Raw genomic sequence first — 25,941 nt, 5'->3', positions numbered from 1 at the left:
CTGATTTGAGCCTCAAGTGGAGTCTTTCATTATGAAATACAAATGCATTTATATTTTGGTATTATAAATGGATTTATAACAGCAAAAAAGAAATGCAGCATCATTCACATTCCTCCTCTCTCCTGAATGGTAATGCAAGTGTTCTCTTAGCAGACGCTAGCATGGGTTGTGTCTGCACTGCTTAGTCTCTACCGAATATTCAGGTTGATTGAGCTCCAGACAAACCTTGCCTTTTTGCAATAGTAAAGAACATAGCTCCGCCCTGACACAAGCATCACAGCTGCCAGTCATCACAGCTGAATCTTGTAACAGGTGTTATGTTTATCATCATCAGACAATACCTGATTGGGACCTTTTTAGTCAGGCTATATTTAAAAAAAAATAAAATAAAAAAATTTAGAATTGCTAGAACTGCTACAGGTTGATGTGAACACAACAGTCTATCTGCGTTGGCTTTGCGACCTGCCCAGAGGGGAACCTTTCCCCCACCCCACCCCGATAAGAGGTCAAACAGACATTTGGAATGAGGTAACTGGGCCAAAGTGTGAAGTCTGCATAGGACATAAAGCACATGTACCATCCAGGAGGTGCACAGAGTGGAGCTGTACTGTAACAATGACTCTTCAGTGAGCAAAATGATGGAACAGCCCCCCCCCTTGGCAGACAGTGGATAACTAAAGTTCACTTGTTTGTAGACTCAACCAATAAAACAAAAAACCATGAACACCCAAATATTTTTTAAATATTATTTTAATACTTTTCTTTAAAAAACAAACAAACAAACAAAAAAAAAAAAAAAGATGTTGTACTCCATAATCTGAACAAGATGAATCTATTGACCTCAATGCCTCACTCACCAACATACCAACACATTGTTCTGGGTAAAAGAAAAAAAAAAACATAGCAAAGGGAAAAGAAACTTAAAAACAGTTAAATATGAAAACGGAAAGGAAGTAGAACATTAAAAAAAGGAGAAGAAGAAGAAGACGTGATTATAGAGTCAGAAACGCTCATGGATCAGTGGGCCAACCAACAGACAGTCGGGGGGGAGGGGAAAGAAAAAAAAAAAAAAGCGCTCAGTTTCCAAACACAATGGCATACAACATCCCAAAACTGTTACCGTGGATGATAAAAACATCTCAGAAATAAGAGCTAAAAACAACAGAATCAGAACCTATTATACAGACTGCAGAAGCTGGGAACGAGATAGTGGAAGATGAGACGGCAAAGAGACTAAAAACATGAACATGATGAATAAAAATAACAAATCCATAAAAGAACACAAGTAATCAATGAGTCAAGAGCGGATTCATCGGACAACTGGAGCATGATGGGAGGGGGCTACTAAAGTAGTCGCATAAGATGATTGGTGGAACCGCTTCAAACTAGTACAGAGCAAACTACTGCATGGTTTTTATAAAAAAAAAAAAAAAAAAAAAAAAAAAAAGGGGGGGGGGGGGGGGAGACAGGAAAATTAAATAGCAGTAAAAACAAAACCTTTCATATAAAGTGAAAAGAAGTACACATAAAAAAAAAAGAAGAAAGAAAGTGAATGACGTTTCAGCACTCGATAGATTGGTTTTGGCATAGAGTTAAGAAAAACAAAACCAGAGGAGAGAGAAAAAAGGTGTGTGTGAGAGAACACATCTTTTCAATAGAATCATAAAAAAGTTTTTCTTCTTCTTTACAGTAATTTCTACAAAATCAAAACCAGAGCTCAGAGATGAACACCGAGACGAGTTTTGCTCCCCGCAATCCAAATCCTTCTCATCTTCCTTTTTCCTGTTGACTTTTCATCGTATAGAATATATATATTTATATATCTATATTTATACGTATTTGTTTCTATTTATATATATAATATGTATAATTTGTGGGGTGCAATCATTAGTTTACAGGCCGGAGCACTAAGGCGAAGGACACGTTGAAATTTTTTTGTTTAAATGTGGTGACTGGCTCTTTCCTTGCTGCTCTCTTCAACCTCTTCTGTTGGTAACTGGAGAAAGAGAGAAGCTGAAGGATGTAAAGGTCTTAGAAAAAGTGTTTGAATAGAGCCATGGCGGGGGGGTTTCCCCCATCCCCACGGTGCCTTAAGAAGAAACAACAGATGACCGCTCAACCTGGCAAACGTGAGCACCCCGGCCCGACCCTCCCAGTTAAAAAAAAAAAAAAAATCCAACTTAAAAATAAAATAAGAGACAAGATCCAGAGAGAAAACTAAAAGCATTATTATTCATTCATCTGTGTGTTTTAACCCCATCTTTTCATACATGCTTTTTACTGTTTTTTTTTCCTCTTTAAATATAGATGCTCAGTCCCCTCCTTTTCATCATATCCTCATATGGGGTGGGGGGCAACCATTTGGACCTGTTGGCCATGGTGATCAAGAACCTACAACCAGAGACACCAAGCCGGGGGAAGGGGGGGACAAACAAAAACAAAAAACAAACAAACAAAAGGGGGGCTTGTTATTTTAATTTCACTTCCCCTCATCTCTCATTCACGACACAAACCAGCTGTTTCAACTGCTGAGAGAAAGGGACAGTTAGTACTGAGTCTGTGTATGCAGATGTGTGCATTTGTGTAAGCAGCGACCGTGTGCGTCACAGCACGGGTGTTTGGAAGCGATCTGCAAATCTGCTTCTTGTGAGTCTACGGGGTCCTGCTCTCGTGCCTTCCTCTCAGAACAGATTCTCTTCAAAAATTGCCATCAGGTCACTCTGGAAATTGATGTCAATGGTGTCTGCCATCTGCGGAGGAACCAGAGGACGAGAAGCAGCATGAAAGATAGATTCTAAAAAGAAATTGATAAAATAATTCCCTCCCTCTTCCCCCCCCCCCCCTTTTCTCTCCCATACCGCCTCTCTCCTGCGCCTCTCCTGTGCCTCACGCCGTGCCGTCGCCCTGTCCTGGTTGAGCGTGTTCTGTGAAGCGGAGGTGGGTGGGGGGGCTTGTGATTGTGTAGGTGGGGCCTGCGGAGAGTGAGTGGGAGGAGTCGAAGCTGGAGGAACTGGAGCGTGCGGCGACTGCTGATTTGGGCGACGGCGGTCGTCATCTGGCACTCGGCGAAACGGCTCCGCCGTGTCCTTGTCGTCACGGCTGCGACAACAAGCAAACAAAAAGTGAGACAGCTGGCAGTCAGCACTGCATGATGCCCATAAAGGTCACACTCAAATACAACCTAACCAACAGCAGATTCTTTCGTCCAGTTAACCTGAACCTCGTTTTGCATCGAGGGTCACATACAACCCACTTTGATCTTAAGTGAGTGAAACTCGACTTTCTGTCAGTTTAACTACACGTTCAATCCCTGCAATGTCTTAAGACAAGATGAAGCAGTGCAATGTACACTGTCCCATGTTAATAAAATAATATTTTTTATTGATTTTTACTTTTCTCCTTGTACCTTTCGTGCAGCTCATGCTTTGTAGTCGTTTCAGTATTCTGGGAAAACCAACCCAAAACGTAGCAGCTGATTCACAACCGGAGCAACCCACTTTCAAGGTTTCACATCAAAGTGTGAGAGTTCACACTTACTCACAGTTGACTTGTAAGTTTGGCGGAAATGTCTGACATTTACATCAGCTGGCAGGATACTAAGCTGTGTGATACTAAACCATTAAATGAGCAAAAGCAATAAAGTGGTGATGAGCGCGATATTTATGACTGTTTAAGTCAAGCTAAATTCTAATAGGATTACAGCTTCTGACGCGTTTCCCTGGTCACACATTACCTGCTAACCTCCCACTCACCGTAGCTTCTCTTGCTCCCTCCTGGCCTGTTCAGCCTGTGCTTTCAGCTGTCTCTCTCTCTCCTCCTTCTCTCTCGCGACCTGCTTGTATCTTTCAAAGCTGTCGCTTGAAGAGCGCACCGAGAACGCCGGTGTGGACTGGGACTTTTGAGCCAGGCTGGCCCAAGAACCCATGTTCTTTATCTTGACCTCCTATAAAAAGAAAAGAAACAAACAGAAAAACCAGGTCAAGTTTTAAAAAAGGCCAAAATGAAGGACAGAAAAAAGAAACCAGGAAGGACAGTCTGGTTTAATGTGGCTTATGAAATTATTCTCTCATCTCAGGCTTCTACACACCTGTGCCTTCTTGGGAGCGATGGGAGTTTTGGGTTCTTGCTTGATTTTGTTGTCCTGCTGGGAGCAGGGTGGTGCAGGCGAGTCTGCCAAATGCGAAATGGGACGAGAGCCATCCATCGGCTTTATATCTAACCCTGTGAGAGACAAAGAAAGAGTAACTCTATATACTACACCCTTTAAGCCACGTCGACACTAATTTCCATTTTAAAATCCAACAACCTTTGCGAGCTTTAGCTGGGAAAATTTTTTATTTGGAATCTCCAGGATTAGTTTGTGGTGTGTTCGTTTGGACAGACATTAGTTCTGAACAGCTGTTAAAATACTTTGCAATGAAAACAACACTTGACTCAATGCTGCTTCCATAAGCTGGCTATAGGGAACTGTGGGAGAATGCATACAAAAGCCTTCTGGATTCGATATATACAGTGGTCCCTTGCTATAATGCGGTTCACCTTTCGTGGCCTTGCTGTTTGCAGATTTATTTATTTTTTGTTTGTAATTTTGCTGTTAACCATGTCAAATTCACATAAATCTTCGATGGCTAGTAGTGGTGCAACGGATCACGGTTCATCCGTAATCTGAACCGATCCCACTCCACGGTTTGGTACGCACGTGATCCGAAGATTCGAAAAAGAAGAAAAAAAAAAAAGTATGTGTATGGTGCGCATGGTGGGTCTGTCAAGAGATAGTTATGGCCAGCGCTAGCGATCCAAATGGAGGAGCAGAGGGGTTTGCGGCATTTAAGCAACCCTTTGCTGCCCAATCCGAGCGGGCTAAAGCTATTACAAAAGCTATTGGGGTGTTTAGCTGCAGACGGGAGGCCGTATGCCATTGTGCAAAACAACGGGTTTAAACTATGATCAACGTGCTTGAGCCACGCTATGATATCCCGCTCGCGTCCACTTTAGTGGCAAGATCGTTCCAAGCATGTATGAGCGGGAAAAGATTTAGGTTGTGGCTGAACTGTCCTAGGCGTCTTCTGTTGCCCTAACTACTACAAAAGCTCATGATATCACAGCGGAGTGCGATATAATGAGCGTTATGTATTATTGTAGGGTCTACCTTACAATAATAAAGTGCCTTGAGGCGACTGTTATTGTGATTTGGCGCTTTATAAATAAAATTGAATTGGTAGATACAAAGACTGTACTGCCCTATTTTGTACCATAATTTCTTTTTAATAATTGCGTGGGATGAGTCTTGAGTTGAATGTTTTTAACAGGAAAAAAAATACTTCAATAAGTAAATGTTAAATTTTTGTCTTTTTTCGCTGATCTGAAAATTGATCCGATCCGTGACTTAAAACCGTGATCCGATCCGAACCGTGAGATTTTTGATCCGTTGCACCACTAATGGCTAGCAGTGTCAGTACAAGTGCTGTACTGTATGTTTGCAGGTTTTCTACCCAACAAACACAACAATGTTGACGAAACGTTTTGCACCATCACAGGTACCTCCAGTAGCACCCAAAAGGCAGAGGAAGATGCTAACCATCGCACAAAAAGTAGGACTTCTGGTAGAAGTTACCGTATGTTTCGGACCACAAGGCACACTGGATTATAAGGTGCATTAAGCAAAACAAAACAGTCAGATAAGTCAAACTTTACTCAACTCATTGTTTTTGCTTCCTCTACCTCCGTACCATTGACTCACTAATGTTGAATTCTCTTGCAGCTGCTCTATTCCCGTGTTCTGGAACTGAAAACAGGGTTTGATCTTTGGTTTCATTCTATAATACTAAACTTGTTTTTCTACGAAAGTTTGAACTTTGAGATTGTTTAAAAGTGTGAAAATGTTCATGCCTGCCTGAAAAAAAGTGTATAAAGTGTGTAGTGAGGGGTTTTACAGCCTTAACACATCTATAATAATTGCAAAAAATAAAACTGGCTACTTCGCGATTTCACCTTTCGTGGGTTATTTTTAGAATGTAACTCGATAAACGAGGGACCGCTGACCAATGAGGTTTGAGCACAACAAAAAAAATGCAAAAAGTTACCTGCAGCTAAATGTATGATTCTTTTTATTCACATACGACTGGATTGTAAAACAGACACATACACACTTTTGCACTCACTGTGTTTGTTGTCTGGTTTGTGTGCATCCTGACGAACGCCTGGGCTGAAGGGCGAGGGTGGCAGCACTGGTGACTGGGAAAGCTTCTCTTCTTTGATCCCCATGTTTGACCTCTGCTCCTACACAGGATGAACAACCACTTTTGTCGAATTGCTTCTTTTTAACATTTGAACTGATTATTGTACTTGTTTGTACTCACTCGTTCAAACTATACATTTAAACATAAGATGGGGAGAGGCATTAACTTCCAATCCAGACAGACAAACAGTACAAAGTCAATGCTAAATCACTTACATGCTTCTTGGTCTGTGGAGGCGACTGTTGTCCCATTGAATGGAACGCAGGCATCGGAGGAGAGTGCATCATCAGCGGAGAGGGGCAACCTGCAAAAACATCGGTGTCCCATCATTTAATTAAATGCCTCATTTAATGTGTGCCTACAGTGATTATGTCTAATCGGTACCAAGCATTAGGGTCGACACAACGTGCAGTGATTTGTAACTTTCAAGTATTGTTTTACTGTGCTGTTATGCAACAGGAGCAGCCTCATGTTTTCAGCTGTGACCACAGGTCACATGATAGATGCCTTGCAACATGTAGCAATGTTTTAAAAGACAGAGATTTTTTTTTTATTTATTTAACCTTTATTTAACCAGGAATGTCCCGTTGAGATCAAAGACCTCTTTTTCAAGGGAGTCCTGGCCAAGAGGCAGCACATTTCAAGACAAATACATTTTGCTCCACACTATGGCCAAGTGCAGATATGACACAATATGTTGGGATAAGTTTTACTTGGTACAGTTCACTGACAAAGACTGCGAATGGGCTGTGGTGAGATCTGTGGTCTAGGTCTGTTTGTGATCTGCTCAGTCTGTCGACAGCAGTGGAGGGAAATTGACTGGAAAGAAGCAGCTGTCAGCAGAGCAGCTATCTGAATGTGTGTGACCATGAGGCATTAAGACACCTTACCTGTTGTGAAAGGCTCCACTTTGCTTTGTGGCGATGGCTGCTGTTGGTGCTGTTGCAGCTGCTGTACCTTCTGCTGCAGCACCCCGCCCTTCTGCTGCTGCTGCTGCGGTGTTGACGTGTGCGTATGCGGGAACGACTGCTGCATGTACGCTTGGCCTGAGCCGTGTCTCTGCGTCAGAACGGGGGCGGCTGTTGTCATGACCTGCGCATGCAGTGGCGGCCCCAGCTGCACGGGAGAATGCGTGTGCAGCGTTTGCGTGGGGGCTCTGGGCTGAAGTGACTGCAGGAGGCTGTGGACCTGGCTGAGCGGTGGGGTCTCAGAGCTGGTGGGCGTTGGCTCCTCGTCGTCCTCCAGCAGGGCTTGGGGAGGCTGCGCCGAGAGGGTGCCCAGGATGCCGTGGGATGGCGGTGACGGGACGCGAGGGCGGGGGACAGGCTGTGGGGGGAGGGTGAGAGGAAGCGAGGGCTGAAGCTGAGGTGAGGAAGCTGGAGGCATTGAAGGGAGGGAGGATGGAGGAGGCTGTGCAGGTTTGGGTGGAAGTGGCGCTGCACGGTTGCTAGGTCTTGATGGTTGCTGGGGAAGAGCATTATGGATTGCTGTAAACATAGGAGAGAAAAATGGGAAAGGCATGAATGTAAAGAACACAGGAAACAGGAGGATGTGTATATCATGAAAGCTCCAGCTCTTCAAGCTTCACCTCTCATTAGACTGAAATATTTCACCATTTCCCTACATATAGATTACAGACATATTTAAAAAAAACAACACACAACAACCTTGCAAATGTAATTATCTGCTCTTCCTTCCTTGGCTTACTCAAACACTTTAAACTACTAGACACTACGCAATGGCAGCATGTCACTTTGGAATAATTCAGCCATTTATTGTTTTAAAAGAAGCGATACTGGAGGAGAAGGTAGAGTATGGAACGCCAGGACTGCCATAATGAATTAATTAAATACACCATTAAATAATTAATTAAATGTGGCAATAATTAATTAAAATTGGAATTAATTAATTAAATAAATAGTTATGACACATGTAATTAATTAATTATTGACACATTTAATTAATTATTTATGTATTTCACATTTTAATTAATTATTGACACATTTAATTAATTAATTATTGACACATTTAATTAATTATTTATGTATTTCACATTTTAATTAATTATTGACACATTTCATTAATTATTGACACATTTAATTAATTATTTAATGATATATTTATTTATTTCATTTTGGCAGTCCTGACGCCTGGCTCTCATCATGAAATAATTTTATCTGTCAGCCTCACCCATCAAACTCAGGCGGGGTTAACGCTGATCGAGTCAAAACCATTGCTTTGGCCTGGTGGCCATTGTTTCTAGCACACAACAACCGGCATGTGGAAGCTAACAGAACTGAGCTTTGAAAAACCCTGTTTGTGTGTTACCAAATACCGTTTTAATATTTTTTTAGCCGAGAATGTAGTGGTTTAATCTTCATGTGTCTGGTCGGTTTGTCAAGATACAGCCTCTTTGCAAAAGTGTTTCGATGATTTCGGAGATGTCTGCCCAGTCTCACGGCAAAGCGTGGGATAGACCCGCTCGCCTCGCAAGCAATCCCACCGACAAAGCGCAGGCCCCGGTACACAGCTGTAGTAACCCCCGCTGACTTCTTTTACTGAGGTTATATTTATCGGTGTTTTATTTCCTGATGTTCTTATGTGTCCTACGTGTTTCAGTCGCCAATTCTGAATTATAACTAACATTAAAAACATGTTTAAGGAGGAGAGAGAGCAAATAAATCTGTTTAACATCTGATCTTTGGGTTTTTGTTCAGTAATCAGCGTGACCTGTGTATAAACACATAAAAGAGATAACGTTGGTGTTTCCGTCATGTAGTAACTGCTGGCTTTAACTGTACAAAGGTTGTTCGACACTATGAAACACATACAGACTTCATGATGTTCGGCTAATATTTTTATTGTGAATATTAATCATGCTGACCTCGCTCTGTACACCACGCAGCGAGGTCAGCATATCCACGATATCCACGATATCCTCAGCTCCATGAGTTAACACAAAGTTTCCCAGCTGACTATCTAACTGCCAACTATTCCAGAGACGTGAAAATATACAGCATAAAGAAAAGTGTAAGAGACTCAGCAGCAGATTAGAATAACAGTTATACATTTAATAAATCACCAAATGAATCCAAGAAACGAGCAAACCTGTTCCGACAATTTGAATTTGTATTCCCTCAGCTGCAGACTCGCTGCTGTTTAAATGTTTGAAAAGGAAGATTAGATATAAAAAACGTCAAACATAGACTCAGTCTGCCTTCACATTTGATATGAGGCCAGCACGTATAGTGGCCTCAGCAGGCTATTACTGAAATACACGTGCTATATCATAAACTATGATATAAACAGGGAGGTCCTATTAACATGTTTAGTTTTAAAGGACACCTTCCTGCCTTTAGTCTCATTCATGAGCAGTATTAGTTTTCTTCTAACATCCAGAAGTCTGCACGATGTGTTTCATAGTTTGTAACAAGCCTTTGACAGGTAAACATAACATGACCGAAAAAGCAAAAAAAAAGAAAAAAAAAAAGAGAGAGAGTGTTGACATAAGAAGAGAAAATTCTCTCAATTATGGAGACAGACAAATGGTTCATTTATGTTTGATGTGTGTTTATTCCTCCCTAAATATCGTCGGTGAAGTTCGCCATGCATGTCAGATTTTCCTGCGCATTTTTATACCTCTGCCAACAGAGAGAGAAAAAAAAATCACATTCTAACAGACAGCTGGTGCTTAGAATACAGTTGAATAACTATTAAAAAACAGATGATATTTAGATGATAGTTCAGTCTAACACATGTGCCAGTGAACCATTAAACGTCTGTGAAACTATGCAGTTATGAAACGTAACTTTAACCTCAGCCAAACCGATTTGCTCAGTTGTAAATAAAACAGCGAAGTAAACGTGACCCGACAGACAGAACCTGAGTGAATGAAGTCCAGCGTTTAACCACTGAGAGCTAAAACTCAGCTGAGGTTTGAAAGCTGTGTGCCGGTGATTGGACATCAGCCGCTGATAAAGCTGTTCGCCTATAAAGTGCTCTGTAAGGAAACGAGCTCCAGCAGCTCTGCGCTCGGGGAAAACACTATATTTACTTATCTTGTGCAGAAAAATGCGCTGACATTGCGTTATATCGAGCACCGGCTGCCCAGTTAAACTGTGACTATCACCAGGTAACTAGGCGTGTTTCTTGAATTAGCAGCAGGTGTTAAACAGCTGACAGATGAGGAGGAGGATGCATGCAGGTAAACTGAGGGTCTGTTGAGCTGATCGCTGGTTTCGTGAGAAAAATGTCAGCTCGTTCTTTATGTTACAGAAGCACAGAGACACAAGACCAGGCGGAAAGAGACGATCGTTCGGTGAAAATGAGAATCTGCGAATGCAACATGTGGAACACGGAGAGTGGAATATGTAAACAAACCGGTTAACGTAACCCCCTCGGTGCACTCTGCATGCTAACTGTTAGCAGAGCTAGTGAAATCTCTGAAAACATCTGAGCACTTTTGCAAACATGTGTCAACATATGTTGACAACCTGACCAGACATACGTCGCGACATTCGCGGCTAAAACACTGTTAAAAGTGTAGCTGGTGACAGAAAAACGGGGTATTTTAAAACTACACCACCGCCATTGCTGCTTGTGATTTGATCTGCATTCTGGGATAACTGGCTGCCCCAAGTCTACACAAGCAATCGATTTTCTAGGATCGACCTGTTTTGACTTACTTTGCACGGCAACCAATCAAATGTTAGAGAAGCTGCATGGGCAGCGTTAACCCCGCCCCCTGAGTTTGATGGGTGAGGCTGACAGATAAAATTATTTCATGACGAGAGCCAGGCGTCAGGACTGCCAAAATGAAATAAATAAATATATCATTAAATAATTAATTAAATGTGTCAATAATTAATTAAATGTGTCAATAATTAATTAAAATGTGAAATACATAAATAATTAATTAAATGTGTCAATAATTAATTAATTACATGTGTCATAACTATTTATTTAATTAATTAATTCCAATTTTAATTAATTATTGCCACATTTAATTAATTATTTAATGGTGTATTTAATTAATTCATTATGGCAGTCCTGGTGTTCCATAGTAGAGAAGAGGAAACTGCATTAAACAGAGCTGCTGCTGAAGGAGCAGAACTCCAAGAGAAAGAAGAAGAAAGTCCAGACTAGCAAGCGTTGATGTGTGTTTTGAGTAGCTGACATGAGCCTCCAGCTTGAAAACATTTACAGTTAATAGTGTTGCTCAATACAATAAAACCAAAAATACTGCTGCCCCCACTCCTCATTCTCATAGTAGATGATAGTAGATAAATTTAAAAATCTATGGTGATTTTCAGAAAAGTGGACCTCCTTGACCTTGAGGTCGAGGTCACTGAGGTTCGAACTTGTCTAAGATTTTTAGCAACTGTACCTATGATATCAATTTGAAAATCGTACGTCACCTCATTCTTGAATTATTGTATTCACAAGAGAAGAAAAACACTATGGACAGTTCCAGGAGTTTAGAATCTAAATTTTTATAGCAGTGATTTTACTTACTTTATTTTGACTGACGAAGCAAGCAGTCTGAACAATTAACAATTAACTGTTAAGTTGTAACAGAAGACGGCAGCTGTCTTCTGAATAAATGGAACAGTCATTTTTTGGTGATAAACATATAATTATCTCCAGCTATTAAAAGATGTACTGTCACAATAAAGGAGGCCTATTATGCACACTTCAAGCTATACGCTTTAATTCTTAGAGACTTAAAGAATAACTGGTATAAAATGATCCTCATTTAGTCCACCCTCTGAAACATCCCAATATAATTCCCTTTGCTCTCTCTTTAAGGAAGTTTTGCTCTGATTGGCTGCCCACTGATAACAAAGAGTAGTTGGGTGTAACCTCTTGCTCCACTCTCTGTAACATCAGAGCTAAAAGCATGGGAGAAAAAAGTGCCTTAAACAAATTATTTGAACAGCCTGACAGTCTGAAGCTTTTAGCACGCATGTAGTTCTTGGACAGACACTGAACTCATTACTCCAGAGTTGTGTTTGAGGATGCATCAGTACATAGATGGCCAAAAATACGGGAAAGCATAAAAATCCACCTTTTTTTGGCTCTTGATGAAGTGAATACAGAGTTGTTAGCAGAGTCCTGTTCTGGTGGACGTACCTGGAGAAGGGATGATGGGATGTTGGTTTAGGAAAGGGTGCGTCTCAGAAGGCGTCTGGTTGGTGGGCGCGTTGGTATTGAGGAGGCCAGAGGCAACAGGAGCACTGGCAGTAGTAATGGTTGCATTAGGCTCTGTGTTGGACTGCGTCAGGTGAGAATTCATGAAGTGGGCCAGAGGGTCAAATCCTGAGGCCAATAGCTGGGAGGAATCCAGAGAGGGGACAGGGACAGGGAGGGAAATAGCTGGAGCCGGGATATATGGTGGTTTGGACTGGACCACCTGAGGCTGTGTCTGAGGTTGAAGCTGAGGCTGAAGCTGAAGCTGTGTCTGAAGCTGTGACTGAGGCTGAAGCTGAGGCTGCTGTGGCTGAGAAGTGACTGGGCCCACTCCACTACCAATGAACTGGTGCTGCGGTCTCTTGGTGTCCTTGTTAGTTGAAGTCTTCTTCGGTTGCTTGGGAACCAGCCCTGTACAGACAGCACAATATGAAATGAAGAAATATAACATGTTGAAGACAAAACCTAGGACTCTGCTGGTGCAGACTGCCGAGTGTATATTACCACTGTCAGAGTCTTCACTATCTGAGGAGTCACTGCTGCCTGAAGATGAGGATCCCGTCTTCATCTTTGTCACATTTGGCATTTCCAGAGGCTTCTCTGCTGCAAAAAAGAGCCACAGCATTCAGAGATTAAACAGAATATTGTTCACATAATCCAATATAACAGAAGCAGCGACACATCTTCCAAAAGAAACTATCAATATGTGAAAGTAAGATTGCACCCAGATAACGTTAACTGGAAAGCATGGGGAACAAAGACTTAAAAACAAGAGCTCGCATGAGAATCTTTGGAATTACGAACCTTATGTGAAAGTGTTTTAAAAAAGGTTCTAAATGTGCAAAAAGCCTACCTGATGGTTTTTTCTTCTTCCTGAGGCAGCTTGAGACATACTTCTCTAGCTCTCTCAGCGTGGAGGGCTTCAGTGTCTCAAAGTCAATCTCAATCTCATCCGGATTGGAGTTTTTCAGCGACGGCTCACGGGTTTGGATTATGTGCACGACACGGCCCAGCTTGTCTCCGGGCAACTTATTGATATCGAGGCTCAGCTGGCGCTTCTCCTCATACGACATTGGCTTGCACCTGTCAGCAGACATGTCTGGAGGAGGACGCATTACAATAGGTTTACAATAGTCCCAGGCATGCATATCAACAAAACTCAATCATATGTTCTTTAATTAACGCACCGATGTCAACATCTTCAAGAGAAGCCGAAGGGACGAGAGGGGTCGGCCCAGGCTGAGGGGGCACAGCAGGCCGGGGATTTTTAACTCCTTCTTTTTTACTGTAAATGAGAAGTTCTTAGATGAGCTCCATGCAGTGCAGGTACAATAACCTGAGTTTTACGTCTGGAAAACCTACCTGGGCTTTTTCCTGTCTTTCTTTGCACTGATGGGTTCTTTACTACTTTTGCTTTTCTTAGATGCCTGAAGCATTGCAAGCGGGAGAGTCTCCAAAGGTTCCTCTGCTCCCACTTTTTTCTTGTGCTTTTCTTTCTTCTTTTCCTTCTTCTCCCTCTCTTTCTTCTTGGGCTTGCTGACCTGTGGCTGGGAGAGCGCTGCCAGCTGCTCATGGACAGCTTTAAGCTGAAACACACACACACACACACACACATTTGTGTGTTAAAGAGATGATAAGCCTCTGCACATTTGATTCTCCAGCATTCAGCCGTGTTTTACTCAGACCATTCTACACGGCCAACCCAACTCTTGTGTCTAATTAGCCAACCTCCCCTTAACTTTCCCTCATCTAACCTGTTCCTGTAACTCAGCTAATCGCTGTTTCCTTTCTTGTTCCGAGTCTCCTCCTGAAGACTCTGATTCTGAGGAGCTCGAGCTCTCATCTTCCGAGGCGGCAGAAGGAGGTGGGACTTGTCGAGTGGAGGGGGCAGGGTGGAGAGCTGATGACGGGGTGGGAACAGGGACTGGCTCCTCTGGGTCATCGGGCATTTTGGCGAAACGCATCTCAAACACGTCCTGTAAGATTGAAGGACAGCAAGAAAAGCTGTCAGCTCGAGTGGAGCAACAGACACGTTCAGATACTGTGCTATTTGGTGAACTGGCCCTTTACGGGTTAAAATCTCTATTTTAGAAGCTCTTCTAAAACTGTTAAATCACACTAGCTTTTTATGCTGTACACCATAGACTTTTTTTTTAACCCTCTATGTGAATTTCCTCCATTTCTTTGTCGCAGAAGGTCAGCAGCTCAAACACAAGGCAAGCTTTATCAGATATGTAACTGCAATAGAGGATGCAACATGTAATATGTAAGCAGCCTATGAATAAGAGAAGAGCTGACTGCTGGAAGTCATCGAGGTTGTACTCGAGTTTGTGCTGCTTAATTAACTGCTGTGCATGCTAGGGCTGTTCGATATAACGATATATATCGGCTGACGATATAAAAACTATCGTTTCATTTTACGCTATCGTTTGTTTCGTGGTGTCGCAAAATAAACTGTTTACGGCAATATTTTTTCATCGTTTTGATGGTCACTGTAGTGGCTATATTAATTTCTTAAAGTTCTCTCTTTCTCTTATACTTAATATAACCACACTACGGACGGACAAGCGCCTGTTTTTATGCGTTGCGGTTAGCAACAACAACGGTAAAACCATCGCGTGTCCGCTTGTTTATGTTCCACATAAACCTTTCACAATAAAGCTCAAGATCCTGTTGAGACTTTTCAAAATAAACTGAATCACGTGAAAAAGTATGCAGAGTGTTTACGGATGAGAAGCAAAAAAGAGCCGCCGGGTGTCAAAAAAATAAACCTTAGACTCAAACGTTAGAGCAGGCTTTTCCCCGCAGCACGCCGTGTAATAAATACTCACAAAGAAAACGGCGGCCGTTACAACCTGTCTAAAAATGTGTAGTTTCATGCATCGGTTAAAACACTCGACTCCAGCTACACGATGCCCAGCTGGAAACACTTCAGCTACCCGAGATTCACAGAATTTACAGAAAATGTTAAATTTTTGTGATTTATATCGTTATTGGGTAGATGTTTAATATCGGGATATGAGATTTTGGTCATATCGCACAGCCCAAGTGCATGCTCTTTTTCTCTCACTTTACTTTGGTGCTGACTTAAAAGTTTTCTACATAAGAAAAACTACTCTGTAACCTACAGCAGTCATCAATCAACACCAGCTTGATAGATGCTGCAAAGGTGTACTGCTTTACAAAGAAAACAATCCTGCAATCATCCACTTGGGTTCTGCAATGATCTTCAGGCCTGAATTTAGCCAATCCCAAAATCTCTGCTGTCTCACTGATAGGTCATCTCTGACTTTCTTTTTTCCAGCTTAATGTTTATGCTTTAACTTAAAAGTCTTTTACTTACACCAAAACCTCTTTGTTACACATATCAAGAGTTCAGATCAGCAGCTACAAAATGCAAATCAAACACATGGAATAAACAATAAGATGTTAAAACTCATTAAGATGTCATGATATAACGAGGAAATTGTCCACATCCACACACTGCAAAGCATGTCACCTAACAATCAAACCTTTGTACAATAAGATCAAAATTGTGTGGGCACAGAAGGTTATGAACTTTATGTGATTGTTCAAAACTTTTCTATGAGATTTTGGTAAGAGCTTTTTTTTCAAATTTAGAGGGCGGTCTAAAGACTTTTGCACATATAGGTTATATAATGTAGGTTACGGTTTGCAGTGTGTGAAATGTGTGGTTTACCTGTAATTTGCGCGCCATGGCAACCACATCGTGGTCTGGAGGGTTGTATTTGTAACAGTTCGAGAACATCAACCTGACGTCTGCTGCAAATTCTTGAGCATCTCTGTACTGTCTGTTGTCCAGCTTTTTCTGGAGGGGATTAAAAAAAACAAAACAGTAGCGATCAAAATTCTGCAAATTTAAAGACACACGAGACATGCACGTTGGCAATTTAAAAGTTGACTTATCAAGCTGAAGCTTAGCTATTTATTTGGGATTACCTAGTTTACATCCTCTTGATTATTATTCACTGTCTGACGTTTGTGTGGCTCATTAGTTGTTTAAATGTTTGTGGTAAAAAGATTAAATAAAAGCAAACTAAACAAAGAAATCCAGCAAAATGTCAAAAAGCTTTGGTATCAAGAGCAAATTTTATCACAGGCAGACTCAGGCTGAAACCTTCCTAACTATAAAAACAGGTTTGTACATGTTGTAATAAAATCACCTTGATGGTGCTGAGATCCATGGGGTGCTTGATGATTTCATGGTAGTCGTGGAGACCGAGAGCTTTTGCATCAACAGGTTTGTAAAAAGGCCAGGCATATGCCACGTGTTTCTTAGACAGCATCTCTCTGACGAGGCGTGCACACCAACGTAACTGCTCCTGGCGCTTCGGTGTTCCTGACCCTCCCATCTCCAAGACTCCTCCAAGTTGATGCTGAGAGTCTGGCTGTGATGCTTCTCTTTTGGGCTGCTTTGATGGGCGGCTGCTGTCTCTGCGCGGCCGGGTCTCGGCAGAAATGGGAGACGATTCACTGAGCTGATCGTTGGCGGTGGGTGTCGTGGTATCAGCTTTCCTCTTCTGGCTCTTCTTCTGCTGTTGGAACAGAAGAGTTTAGAGGTCACAGTCTGGGAAAAAAAAAAAACAAAAACACATCAGCAAGTGTCTTTGTAACAATAGATGTCGTCTTACCTTGATGAGAGCAGGCGAACTTTGCAGTATGGGGGCAGTAGGATGGAGGCCTGGGTGAGTCACAGTCGGAGGTGGAACTGAAGTCATTCCCTGGGCCAGGACGTCTGAAGTGGTGAGGGAGAATGGAGGCCCCAGATGGGGCGCATGGTTTGTGGTTGTTGGAGGCACACGGGGAAGGTGAGGTTGGGCTAGACTCTGGGCCAGAGTCTGGACCAGAGGCTGGGCCAGAGGCTGGGCCAAGGGCTGAGCCAGGGGCTGGACCAGAGGCTGGACCAGAGGCTGGACCGGAGGCTGGACCAGAGGTTGGACCGGAGGCTGGACCAGAGGCTGGACCAGAGGCTGGACCAGCACCTGGTCCAACCTCAGGGGTAAGGCAGGAGAACCTTGGGGGGCGGGTGCAGCACGGGTATGTGGAGTGGTTGAAGGGGACGAAAAGCCTCGTGTATGCGGGGTGGTAGAGGGGGATGATGAGTCATGTCCTGAATCTGATTTTGAAATCAGACCTAGAAGGAAGAACACGAGAGCAGCACAAAGACAAAACTTTAGCATAGCTAAACATTAGGTCAACAGGTTGTAAAGCAGATCACCAACAGGCATGACATAACCAAAACCTGATTTCCCAATAAAAGTTCCATATGAGGTGTGGCTGATTTAGTGGGTGGCGGAGAGCAGACAACAATGAAACCAAACATACCAGCTGAGCTGGCTAGATTAGCAGCATTTGCATATCACTGCTGGTGACGCATGGAAACTCTTCCATGAAGTCTTAAGTGTACACCAGGAAGTAGAATCACATCCTCTGGCATCAAGTTGGAGTACCAATTCTACTGAGGGAAAGCAGCAAGAAGAATTCTTCTGCTTCACAGAAAAACAAATGAACGATGCTAAAATAATACCCGTGTCCTGCCTGCCTCCTCTGCGTCCCTTTGTAACCACAGCAATCTCAGTCTCCTCCTGCGGCATCTCTGTAATCTTTTGGAGAAAGAGCTTTTCCAAGGCTTCTGCCATTAGGACAATATCATCCCCGGGCTAAACACACAAACAGATGAAAACCACAGAGCACATTAGCCACAATCCATGTCTCTTAATGTCGCTGAGCAGGGCAGTCGCATGTGTGCGGAAAATCTAATGTGGCTGACCTTGTTGTAGATGTAGCAGTTTGTGAACATGGTGTTAAAGTCTTGGATACACTCCTGGGCATTCCAGTAGTAGTTGTTCTCCAGGCGTTTTTTAATCGTGCCCATGTCCATAGGATTCTTTATGATCTTATAATAGTCCTTAAAGAAGAGCAGGGAAACGAGTATTAGTATTTTAGCTAGACAGAAGAATAATTAAGAGAGTTGAAAGAAAACATTAGAATTAAAAGCTCATCCAGTTCCTCAAGGGAATGACATTCATATGAAAACTGGCTATTCCCTGCACAAGTTTAAATACTATGCTAATAGGATCCTAAAGAATTATATTTACCATGTAAAGTAACTCAGGAAAGCTGCTCAGGATTATAGACTGAACTCAGTTTATGGGTTACTGAATAGACAAAAGGCTAGTGAAATTCCATTCTCAAGCCCGGCGCTCAGCATTTTCCTTGTCACCATCTTTGTGTTTTGAATTTGGATAATCCTCCTTTCCGACTCTCATAATGACTATTTACTGAATGAATGTGAAACTAGTGAAATAGCCCACAAAATTATCAGAGGTCAAAGATTAAGGGAGCCGAGCACCATTTTCCAAATACATTTTTAGAGACTTTGGAATCTTTTTTGCATTCATTTTAATGGACATTAAAGAAACTCTAGGTTTAAAGCACTTCTGTTTTCATACATAGAAGACATCCATTTATTTTCTTTGAATATTCCTCCAAAAATTACCTCCCATCTTTTTTTTTTCTCCAAACCAATTTTCCTTGATTTCAATGGAAAATATCTTGAGTTCAGGGAAAGGTTTTCAGGAAAACTAATATGAACTTACTGCCATATTAAAACTACAACATTCAGAAGATGGACTAAAAAATTGTTACAATAATCTGAATTATCCTGTTGCAGGTCATGTAAACCTCACTGAGCTTCACTGAGTGAATGGGTAAATGCAGAGAGGAATTTCCCCACGGGGATCAATAAAGTATACATTATTATTATTATAAACAACAACAAAAACAACAACAACAACAGATGAAAAATATCACTTCATTACAAAAGTCTCAATTTTTAAGAAAAAAAAGGAACGCAGGTCAGAGCGGAGCCCTACATAAACCTGCTTCTCAGTAATACCACTGTTACTGAGGACAACTGAACTTCTCTCTGCTTGGATCTGTTACAAACTAATATCTATCAATATACAACTACTTATGAAACAGTGAATGTGTTTTTAAACATACTGTGTCTAACTGCACTTACTGTGAAGTATCACAACAAAACAAAATAACCCAGACTGATGTGTGCTTTTAGTTATGTGGCACAGTAACAGTGTCTTAATTAAGAAATCAGAGGCTCAAGATTTGGAGGTAAATAAAGTTTTGTAGTCTTCTGCACATGGCACGGGTCAGCTGTTACTCACAGATTTCACGTTTATATTGTGAAATAGTTCATAATGAGATGGAGGCTTGATCCAGCTCTCCTCTGGATCAATCCTGCACTCCACCTGAGTCTCAGTCACAATGTCACACAGTCCTGACAGTTTCTATCAGCTACCCAAAAACAGAACGATCCTCCTTCGGCTGCCTGTCATTGATCTGAACTGCTGAACAGATCTGTGCTTACCCTGTAATACGCTTCTCATTAGTACATTACTCAGTCCTTCATGGTGTCTGCTGCTTCTTGAGCCTCTAATTTGTGCTTTTCTTGACAGAATTTTGGTTGCTATTGAAATAAACTGGCTGCTTCTTTGTATCTAAATCACTGCACTGTTAGTAGATCACCCTCCAATCACAGCATAGGGCTGGGCGATATGACCCAAAATTCATATCTCGATATTTTTTAGCTGGATGGCGATATAAGATATATATCTCGATTTTTTTTTAAGCCATAAAGTAAGAACAAAAAGAGAGGTCTTAGTCAAAGCTGTGTCCCAGATGTCACACAGGCACTTTTATTAACATACAGCACAGATGTACATGAAAAATTACTCAAAATTAAATTATGAGCATTCATTAAATAATCATGCTCCATAAATAAAAGAAAACAAGGTTGTTTTTGTGCTAAACAAAGAGCTCACAATTGTGCAGTCAAAATATAAACTAAAAGACGCTGAGCGTGATAACAAAGACAGATTTCACAGCTGCTCTGTTCCCAAGTTTTGCTGTGTGACTGATAGCCTGGAGTTTGAAATCCGCTTCATAACCACGTCTCTTACAGGTGCCATTTATGGTCCTTATACACACACAATACGGTAATATTACGTTGATGCACAGTACGTATCACTCCGCGAAGCTCCTCGGTAGCCGTAATGCGCCGACAACCTATCAAGCGGTGCAGCTCCGTAGCTTACCAAAGTCGTACTCAAACATTTTGACAGATTGCTGAGCGCCGTGTACCACATAAAATCGGTTCGCGGCCATCAAGCACAACCAGAATTCATACATAAGGCGCGCTATCAACTTTTGAGAGAATGAAAGGATTTTAGGGTTAGCGCTGTTAGCGCTGTTAGCTCGTTAGCGCGGTTAGCTCGTTAGCGCGGTTAGCTCGTTAGCACGTTGACGCCGTCCAGCCCCACGCATGGGGCGATGCGCAGTAACTCGTTAACGGAGATTTGCCGTGTCCGTCTTGTCGCTGCCTGCACGTGAAGCGATGGGGGAGGAGGGGGAGTTGTCTTCAGTGAAGGCGAGGCGGAGTAACGTTGCGTAGAGACAAAAGTGGACGAAAGAGAGGCAAACTTGCGGCTCCACAACTATAATTATAACGTAACATAGACTATATCGATATAAAGGATATTGTCACATCTTATATCTCGTATAAAAATATATCGATATGTTTTAAAAACTCGATATATCGCCCAGCTCTATCACAGCACATAATTTAACAACAGCAAAAACAGCAGTCACAGCCCTAGATGCATCCTTAACATCCTCCCTCTGAAAAACCAACACCTGCAGCAAAAAGTCAGTGCCAAGACTAAAGGTACTACCTTGTGTGTCTCCTTGGTAACCATAACTAGAAGACCACAGAAGACTGCAGGAGAGTTTTTTTCCCTACTTAACTGAAATAGTCAATGTGACGTGTCGCAAAGTGTCAAATGAGGAAATGCAGAAAAGAAAAACACACTTTCTGAAAAGCAGAAAAGGCAGCGACGTGTTTTACTGCAGGGTGCCACCATCACCGGGTCCTACTGTGTGAAACTTTGCATATGGAATTCATTTACTAGTTGTTACAGAGCTATCTTTGTGCTCAACTCTTATTGCACACACACTGAAACAAACACACACACACACACACACACACGTGACTCACAGGCAAATTGAGTTTGATGGCATCTACAGGAGCCTGGAAGGGCCAGGCAAAATTGTGTTTCCATAATGTCTTCAATACCACTTTTTGCAAGTACTGAAAAAGAGCAAAAACAAAAAAAATAATTATACACACATTAAATAAGTGAAACTGACATTTCACTAGCAGACATGGTTCACAAATCAACGTCCTACTACCTGCAGCTGGTTGGTCTGTCGTTTGGGTCTGGAGGGGTTCCATGTTTCGGGGGGTGGAGGGTTGAAGGGGATAGGCGGTGGGGCGGAGGTAGGGTTCTGGCTGCTGCCTGCCTCCAGTCCGTCCCCCATCGCAGAGGTGGGCTGCAGTGACTGAGCAGACACTTTAGGCAGATTGGACCTGGCAGGGGCAGGTGGGACCGGGGGGAACCCCTTCAGGCCATTCCACTCCTCACGTGACTCTCTGAAAGAACCACAGAGGAAAACATTATCTCTGCAGCCGTTATGAGAATTTTGACATGACTTTCTCAGAATGTATCTCACATTTAGCATTACTGCCACACGTTGAATCTGAACTCCTATCACCCCACTATCTAGATCAGACCACTTTTTACACGTTCTGTCTCAATTATCTGTCTCACGACTAGGGATGGGTACCGGTAATGGCACCGGTTCTGACATAAACGGTAGTAACCAGACCGAAAAGCAGCGCACATGTCGGTGCTTTTTTTCCTGAGATGTCATACACTTTAGATTCTAGCCAATCGTTTGGCGTACCTGGGCCCGCCTTTCAGAGGATAGTAGGCGGGCCCAGGTACGTATGTTCTTTTAGAGCAGAGCTACAGAATAAAAAGTCTGGCTGTACTTCACAGCAAAAGATGCAAACTCAGCAGCCTGCAACAAGTGCTTTAAGGTGATACTGTGCAGGAGGTAACTCCGCGAATCTGATGAAACACCTGGCGACGTATAGCATTTTGTTAAAAGCCGAGAAATGCACCGTATTTGATAGCTTGCTGCGAGACCTCACACCGTGCACATCTACTGCGGGTGTGCTGCCTGTTATCGGACCCGGAGTTAGCAACATCCCCCAAAAACCCAAAGAGGAGAGTCCTGGCCCCTAGCCCTGCCAGTGTAGCAGAAATGATGACGGATGATGATGGCAGCAGCAGCCGTTCTTCTCTGGGTCAGTAGCTTAATGTTGTTCGTGTGTAATTTACATTGATTAGGCTAACCACGTTATTACATTAATGTATGTAAGGTGAACTAGCAAACACCGTTGTAGTTACATGCGGCTGTTTTCTTGTTTGATGGCAGATACTCCCTTCACCCTGGCCAAAAAGGCTAAAATGACCAAAGAAAAAGTGGGAAACAGCTAAACATGAGAGGTTTTTGGACAAAATTGGTGTTTTTTCCATTGATTAAGCACTGCTTCCAGCCAAGAGTGATACCATATATGCTCTATAGCTGCAGAAAAGGCTAACATTGTTATCTTTTTACAAAAAAAACCCAGCTGAACATGAGAGGTTTTTGGACAAAGTGTGTGTTCTCCATTCTTTAAGCACCGGTTCGAGCACTGTTAAGCACCGGCACCGTTTCAAAAGTACCGGTTTGGTACTGGTATCGGATAAAACCTAAACGATACCCATCCCTACTCACGACCACAACCCAGTGTGAGCATTTTCTTCTACAGTACATCGCCAAAGGTCTCTGCGTGAGAAAGAGAGGCAACTTGGCAAAGGGTCAATCTTTTTCACCCCGCTCAAGAAAACAATAAAGATCTCATCTTTGACACATTCACTGCTCTTTAAGCTGTGACTCAAACTCAGTATCTGATTTTGTCATCACGTGCTTGAAACTACTGCGCGAAAACTGGGATCAGGCACTGAGGACTCAACGTGTGTTTATGTGCACAAACAAAAAGCATGCATTCCACATCAACATCAAACTCTTAGTTTAAAGCATCTGGGAATAAATATTGAATCATTGCTTAAGATCAAATACCGTTATGACTGTTAACCTGCAAAGTTTCTGATCCATCAAATGGAAGCAGAAAGTGTAAACACATTACATGCTTCACCAGCTATAAAATATCCACAAACAATGCAGAGCATTTACTTGTCCTAAAAGCACAAAGACTACAAAACAAATCCATAGCTTGGAGTATTTTTTTTTTTTTAAATCAATCATGCATTTGTAATTTAGGCAAAACAACAAAAATGCACTAATATTTACAGAAGGAATTGACTGAACAGCTCAACAGGATGAGGCAGAACTTCAAATGCATACCTTATCTAAGACTCAGGTTTTGTTAGTAATATCAGAAATTTTGTAATATTAATAATAACTATACACAAGGCAAGATAAAACTGGGGTTCAGGTTTAAGAATGCCTTGGTAAAGTCTGATTGATGGAAATGTTTTATGATAATGGCGACTTTTTAAAAGCTGAAAACACAATGTAAGTGTATTTACTTTCTAATCACAGATGAAAAACAAACAAACAAACAAACTGGTAATTATCTTGCAGAAAAAACTCATCATTAAACTCTCTCAACTCAAAGGCCAATTATTTTTGGTGGACTTACATGTTTGTAGCTGTGCAGCTGTGGTCTAAAGCAGTTGTGTGATCATATCTCAGTTGGGGAGGTGGCAACTTCCCAGGGTGATGTGGGATGTTTGTTAGTGACACGCTGCGGCAGCATAAAAACCAGAACACACAGAGAGTCGAGTGTCACACCTGTGAGAGACCGAGATAACAAATTGAATTAGAGTCAATTTATGTAGTTTGTTAGATTTTGTTCGTGCAAACTGCCCTTTTTCAAAATTGAAAATGTCACAATAGAAAACAACACTTCCACATCACAAAACACAGAATTGAAAGCCCTCATCTGGATGATACAGGCACATTACTCTTCTTTATCCCAGTCAACATCTAGTACATGGAGCAGTTTGCAACAATAACTCAGGATTTCGGGGAGGGGGCGTCCTATATATGCATGTTTTCATAGGTCTTTTGTGCTACTGTTTATGTACAGCAAACTTAGAACAAATTAGGTGACAAGAGCTAATATGGTACTCTTTTGCATTAAAACTGAACTCTGCCTGACCTACAACCTTGGCATGCTTCAGATGACCTTTGGTACCCGCTGAGATCAAAGGTCAAAGGAATTTCTGAGTAAGACAAAATGAATGAATCAGAGACAACAGCTAACATTTAGTTTGTTATCACCCTGACAGTTTCTTCTACTAAAGACCAAAAGCTTTATTTACATCTCTTTCTATGCCTGTTACCCGTTACAGATCCATATTCCAGCTACAGATCCGTCATTAGTTTAAAAAAAACAAAAACAAACAAACATTAAATAAGTGAATAATTGTTCCCTACATTTACCAGTTAAGTGGATTGCATGTTGATAACTACCTTATCAATGAATATAGACGTGTAATATATGCATAATAATTCTAACTGGGCAGCAGTTAGCACTGCAGCGAGTGCTTGAGACAAAATAAATAAATATTGCGGGAAAATACACGAAAGACCAAGTCATTCTCCAAACTACGTAACTGCATAGAACTACACACAACATACACAGCACGTTAAGAACGCAGCAGTGTCGCAGGTAATCTGATCAACAACAAATCAAATATTCTATCGATAAAGCCACTAGACGTAACGATACTGCGAAATGTATCACATACTGCTACTACTTAGTATCTACCAGTAACCGGATCATAAAAACGACCCAATTTGTTGCAAAACAACTTTACTCCTCAGCTTTTCCTTTGCTAACCTTCCATGTCGGCGCATCGCCATTTCCACTATGCTCAAGTGACAGCTGCGCACGTAAACTGCGTTTCAGAATACAACTTTGACGGGATTGATATTCTCGAAATGACGTACGTCACATTTCACATGAGCTTCTGCGCCATAGCGCCTTTACTACGCTACCAAGAGAACGTAACTTGTGTCACGAATACGGCCTACGGGGCTACAAACAAACAGCCTAGCAGCTAGCTCGCTAGCATGTTAGCGACATGTAGCTAACGTGCACACTGACAACAGGCAGCGCCCGCTGCTACAAAAACGACCTTTACGCGAGCGTTAAAAGGAGAAAGACACAACGCAGAATATGTACAACAACACCAAGTCGCTCGCGCCTAAAAGCTAAAAAAATGAGCTGTATCGCGTGCCCGAACCGGTGCAAGGCCTTGCGAAGACAGCTCATGCTCCGCTTCCCGAAGCGCTCACTGAGCGCGCGGGAAATATGCCACCGATGCCCGCTGTAAGCGTTTTATCTGATCCCCGGGGTCGTAAGCTTTCGTTTGATGTACGAACGTAAGCCACACGAAGGCGAAAAATGATATTTTTACCTTCTTCAGTCGGTTGTCAGCGTTCACAGACCTTCCTCGCCCCAAATCCAGAACAAACAGTCCCGTTTCACGTCAAT

At 42.1% G+C, this 25,941-nt stretch overlaps 1 protein-coding gene across 3 annotated transcripts; it reads right to left on the bottom strand.

Moving 5' to 3' along the window:
* Nucleotides 1-741: 741 nt before the first annotated feature.
* LOC146667667 (bromodomain-containing protein 4-like) lies at nucleotides 742-25,941 on the bottom strand. 3 transcript variants are annotated; one of them, XM_085409316.1, is made up of 22 exons: nucleotides 25,865-25,941; nucleotides 24,079-24,230; nucleotides 21,717-21,957; nucleotides 21,523-21,615; nucleotides 18,220-18,357; nucleotides 17,977-18,109; nucleotides 17,081-17,583; nucleotides 16,613-16,984; nucleotides 16,129-16,257; nucleotides 14,183-14,404; nucleotides 13,791-14,014; nucleotides 13,616-13,713; nucleotides 13,282-13,527; nucleotides 12,933-13,031; nucleotides 12,372-12,839; nucleotides 7,130-7,726; nucleotides 6,455-6,543; nucleotides 6,162-6,279; nucleotides 4,088-4,221; nucleotides 3,753-3,943; nucleotides 2,859-3,099; nucleotides 742-2,750 (listed from the first exon to the last, which is right to left on the bottom strand). In XM_085409316.1, exons 3-22 carry the CDS (start codon nucleotides 21,843-21,845, stop codon nucleotides 2,682-2,684), a joined length of 4,293 nt encoding a protein of 1,430 aa, XP_085265442.1. In that variant the 5' UTR covers nucleotides 21,846-21,957; nucleotides 24,079-24,230; nucleotides 25,865-25,941; the 3' UTR covers nucleotides 742-2,681. The 3 variants fall into 3 exon arrangements, with proteins under 3 accessions (XP_085265442.1, XP_085265443.1, XP_085265444.1); XM_085409317.1 differs by having other exon boundaries at nucleotides 12,933-13,028; XM_085409318.1 differs by having other exon boundaries at nucleotides 16,613-16,981.

This window comes from Rhamphochromis longiceps, linkage group LG6 (genome assembly GCF_057381845.1).
Source record: "Rhamphochromis longiceps isolate RC_006_pf linkage group LG6, R_longiceps_female_GT1.1, whole genome shotgun sequence".
Classification (NCBI taxonomy): Eukaryota; Metazoa; Chordata; class Actinopteri; order Cichliformes; family Cichlidae; genus Rhamphochromis; species Rhamphochromis longiceps.
The sequence above is the reverse complement of the archived record's forward strand: the minus strand, read 5'-3'. Positions and strand labels throughout refer to the sequence as shown.

What these genes read in the sequence shown, in the direction of transcription:
- LOC146667667 (XM_085409316.1), bottom strand. Translation starts at nt 21,845, where the DNA reads ATGGGGGACGGACTGGAGGCAGGCAGCAGCCAGAACCCTACCTCCGCC. An exon ending in GTTCGCCTGCTCTCATCAAG is followed by an intron (nt 16,985 to 17,080) that starts GTAAGACGACAT and finishes CTGTTCCAACAG; the next exon opens with CAGAAGAAGAGCCAGAAGAG. An exon ending in TCCCATCATCCCTTCTCCAG is followed by an intron (nt 7,727 to 12,371) that starts GTACGTCCACCA and finishes CTATGTTTACAG; the next exon opens with CAATCCATAATGCTCTTCCC.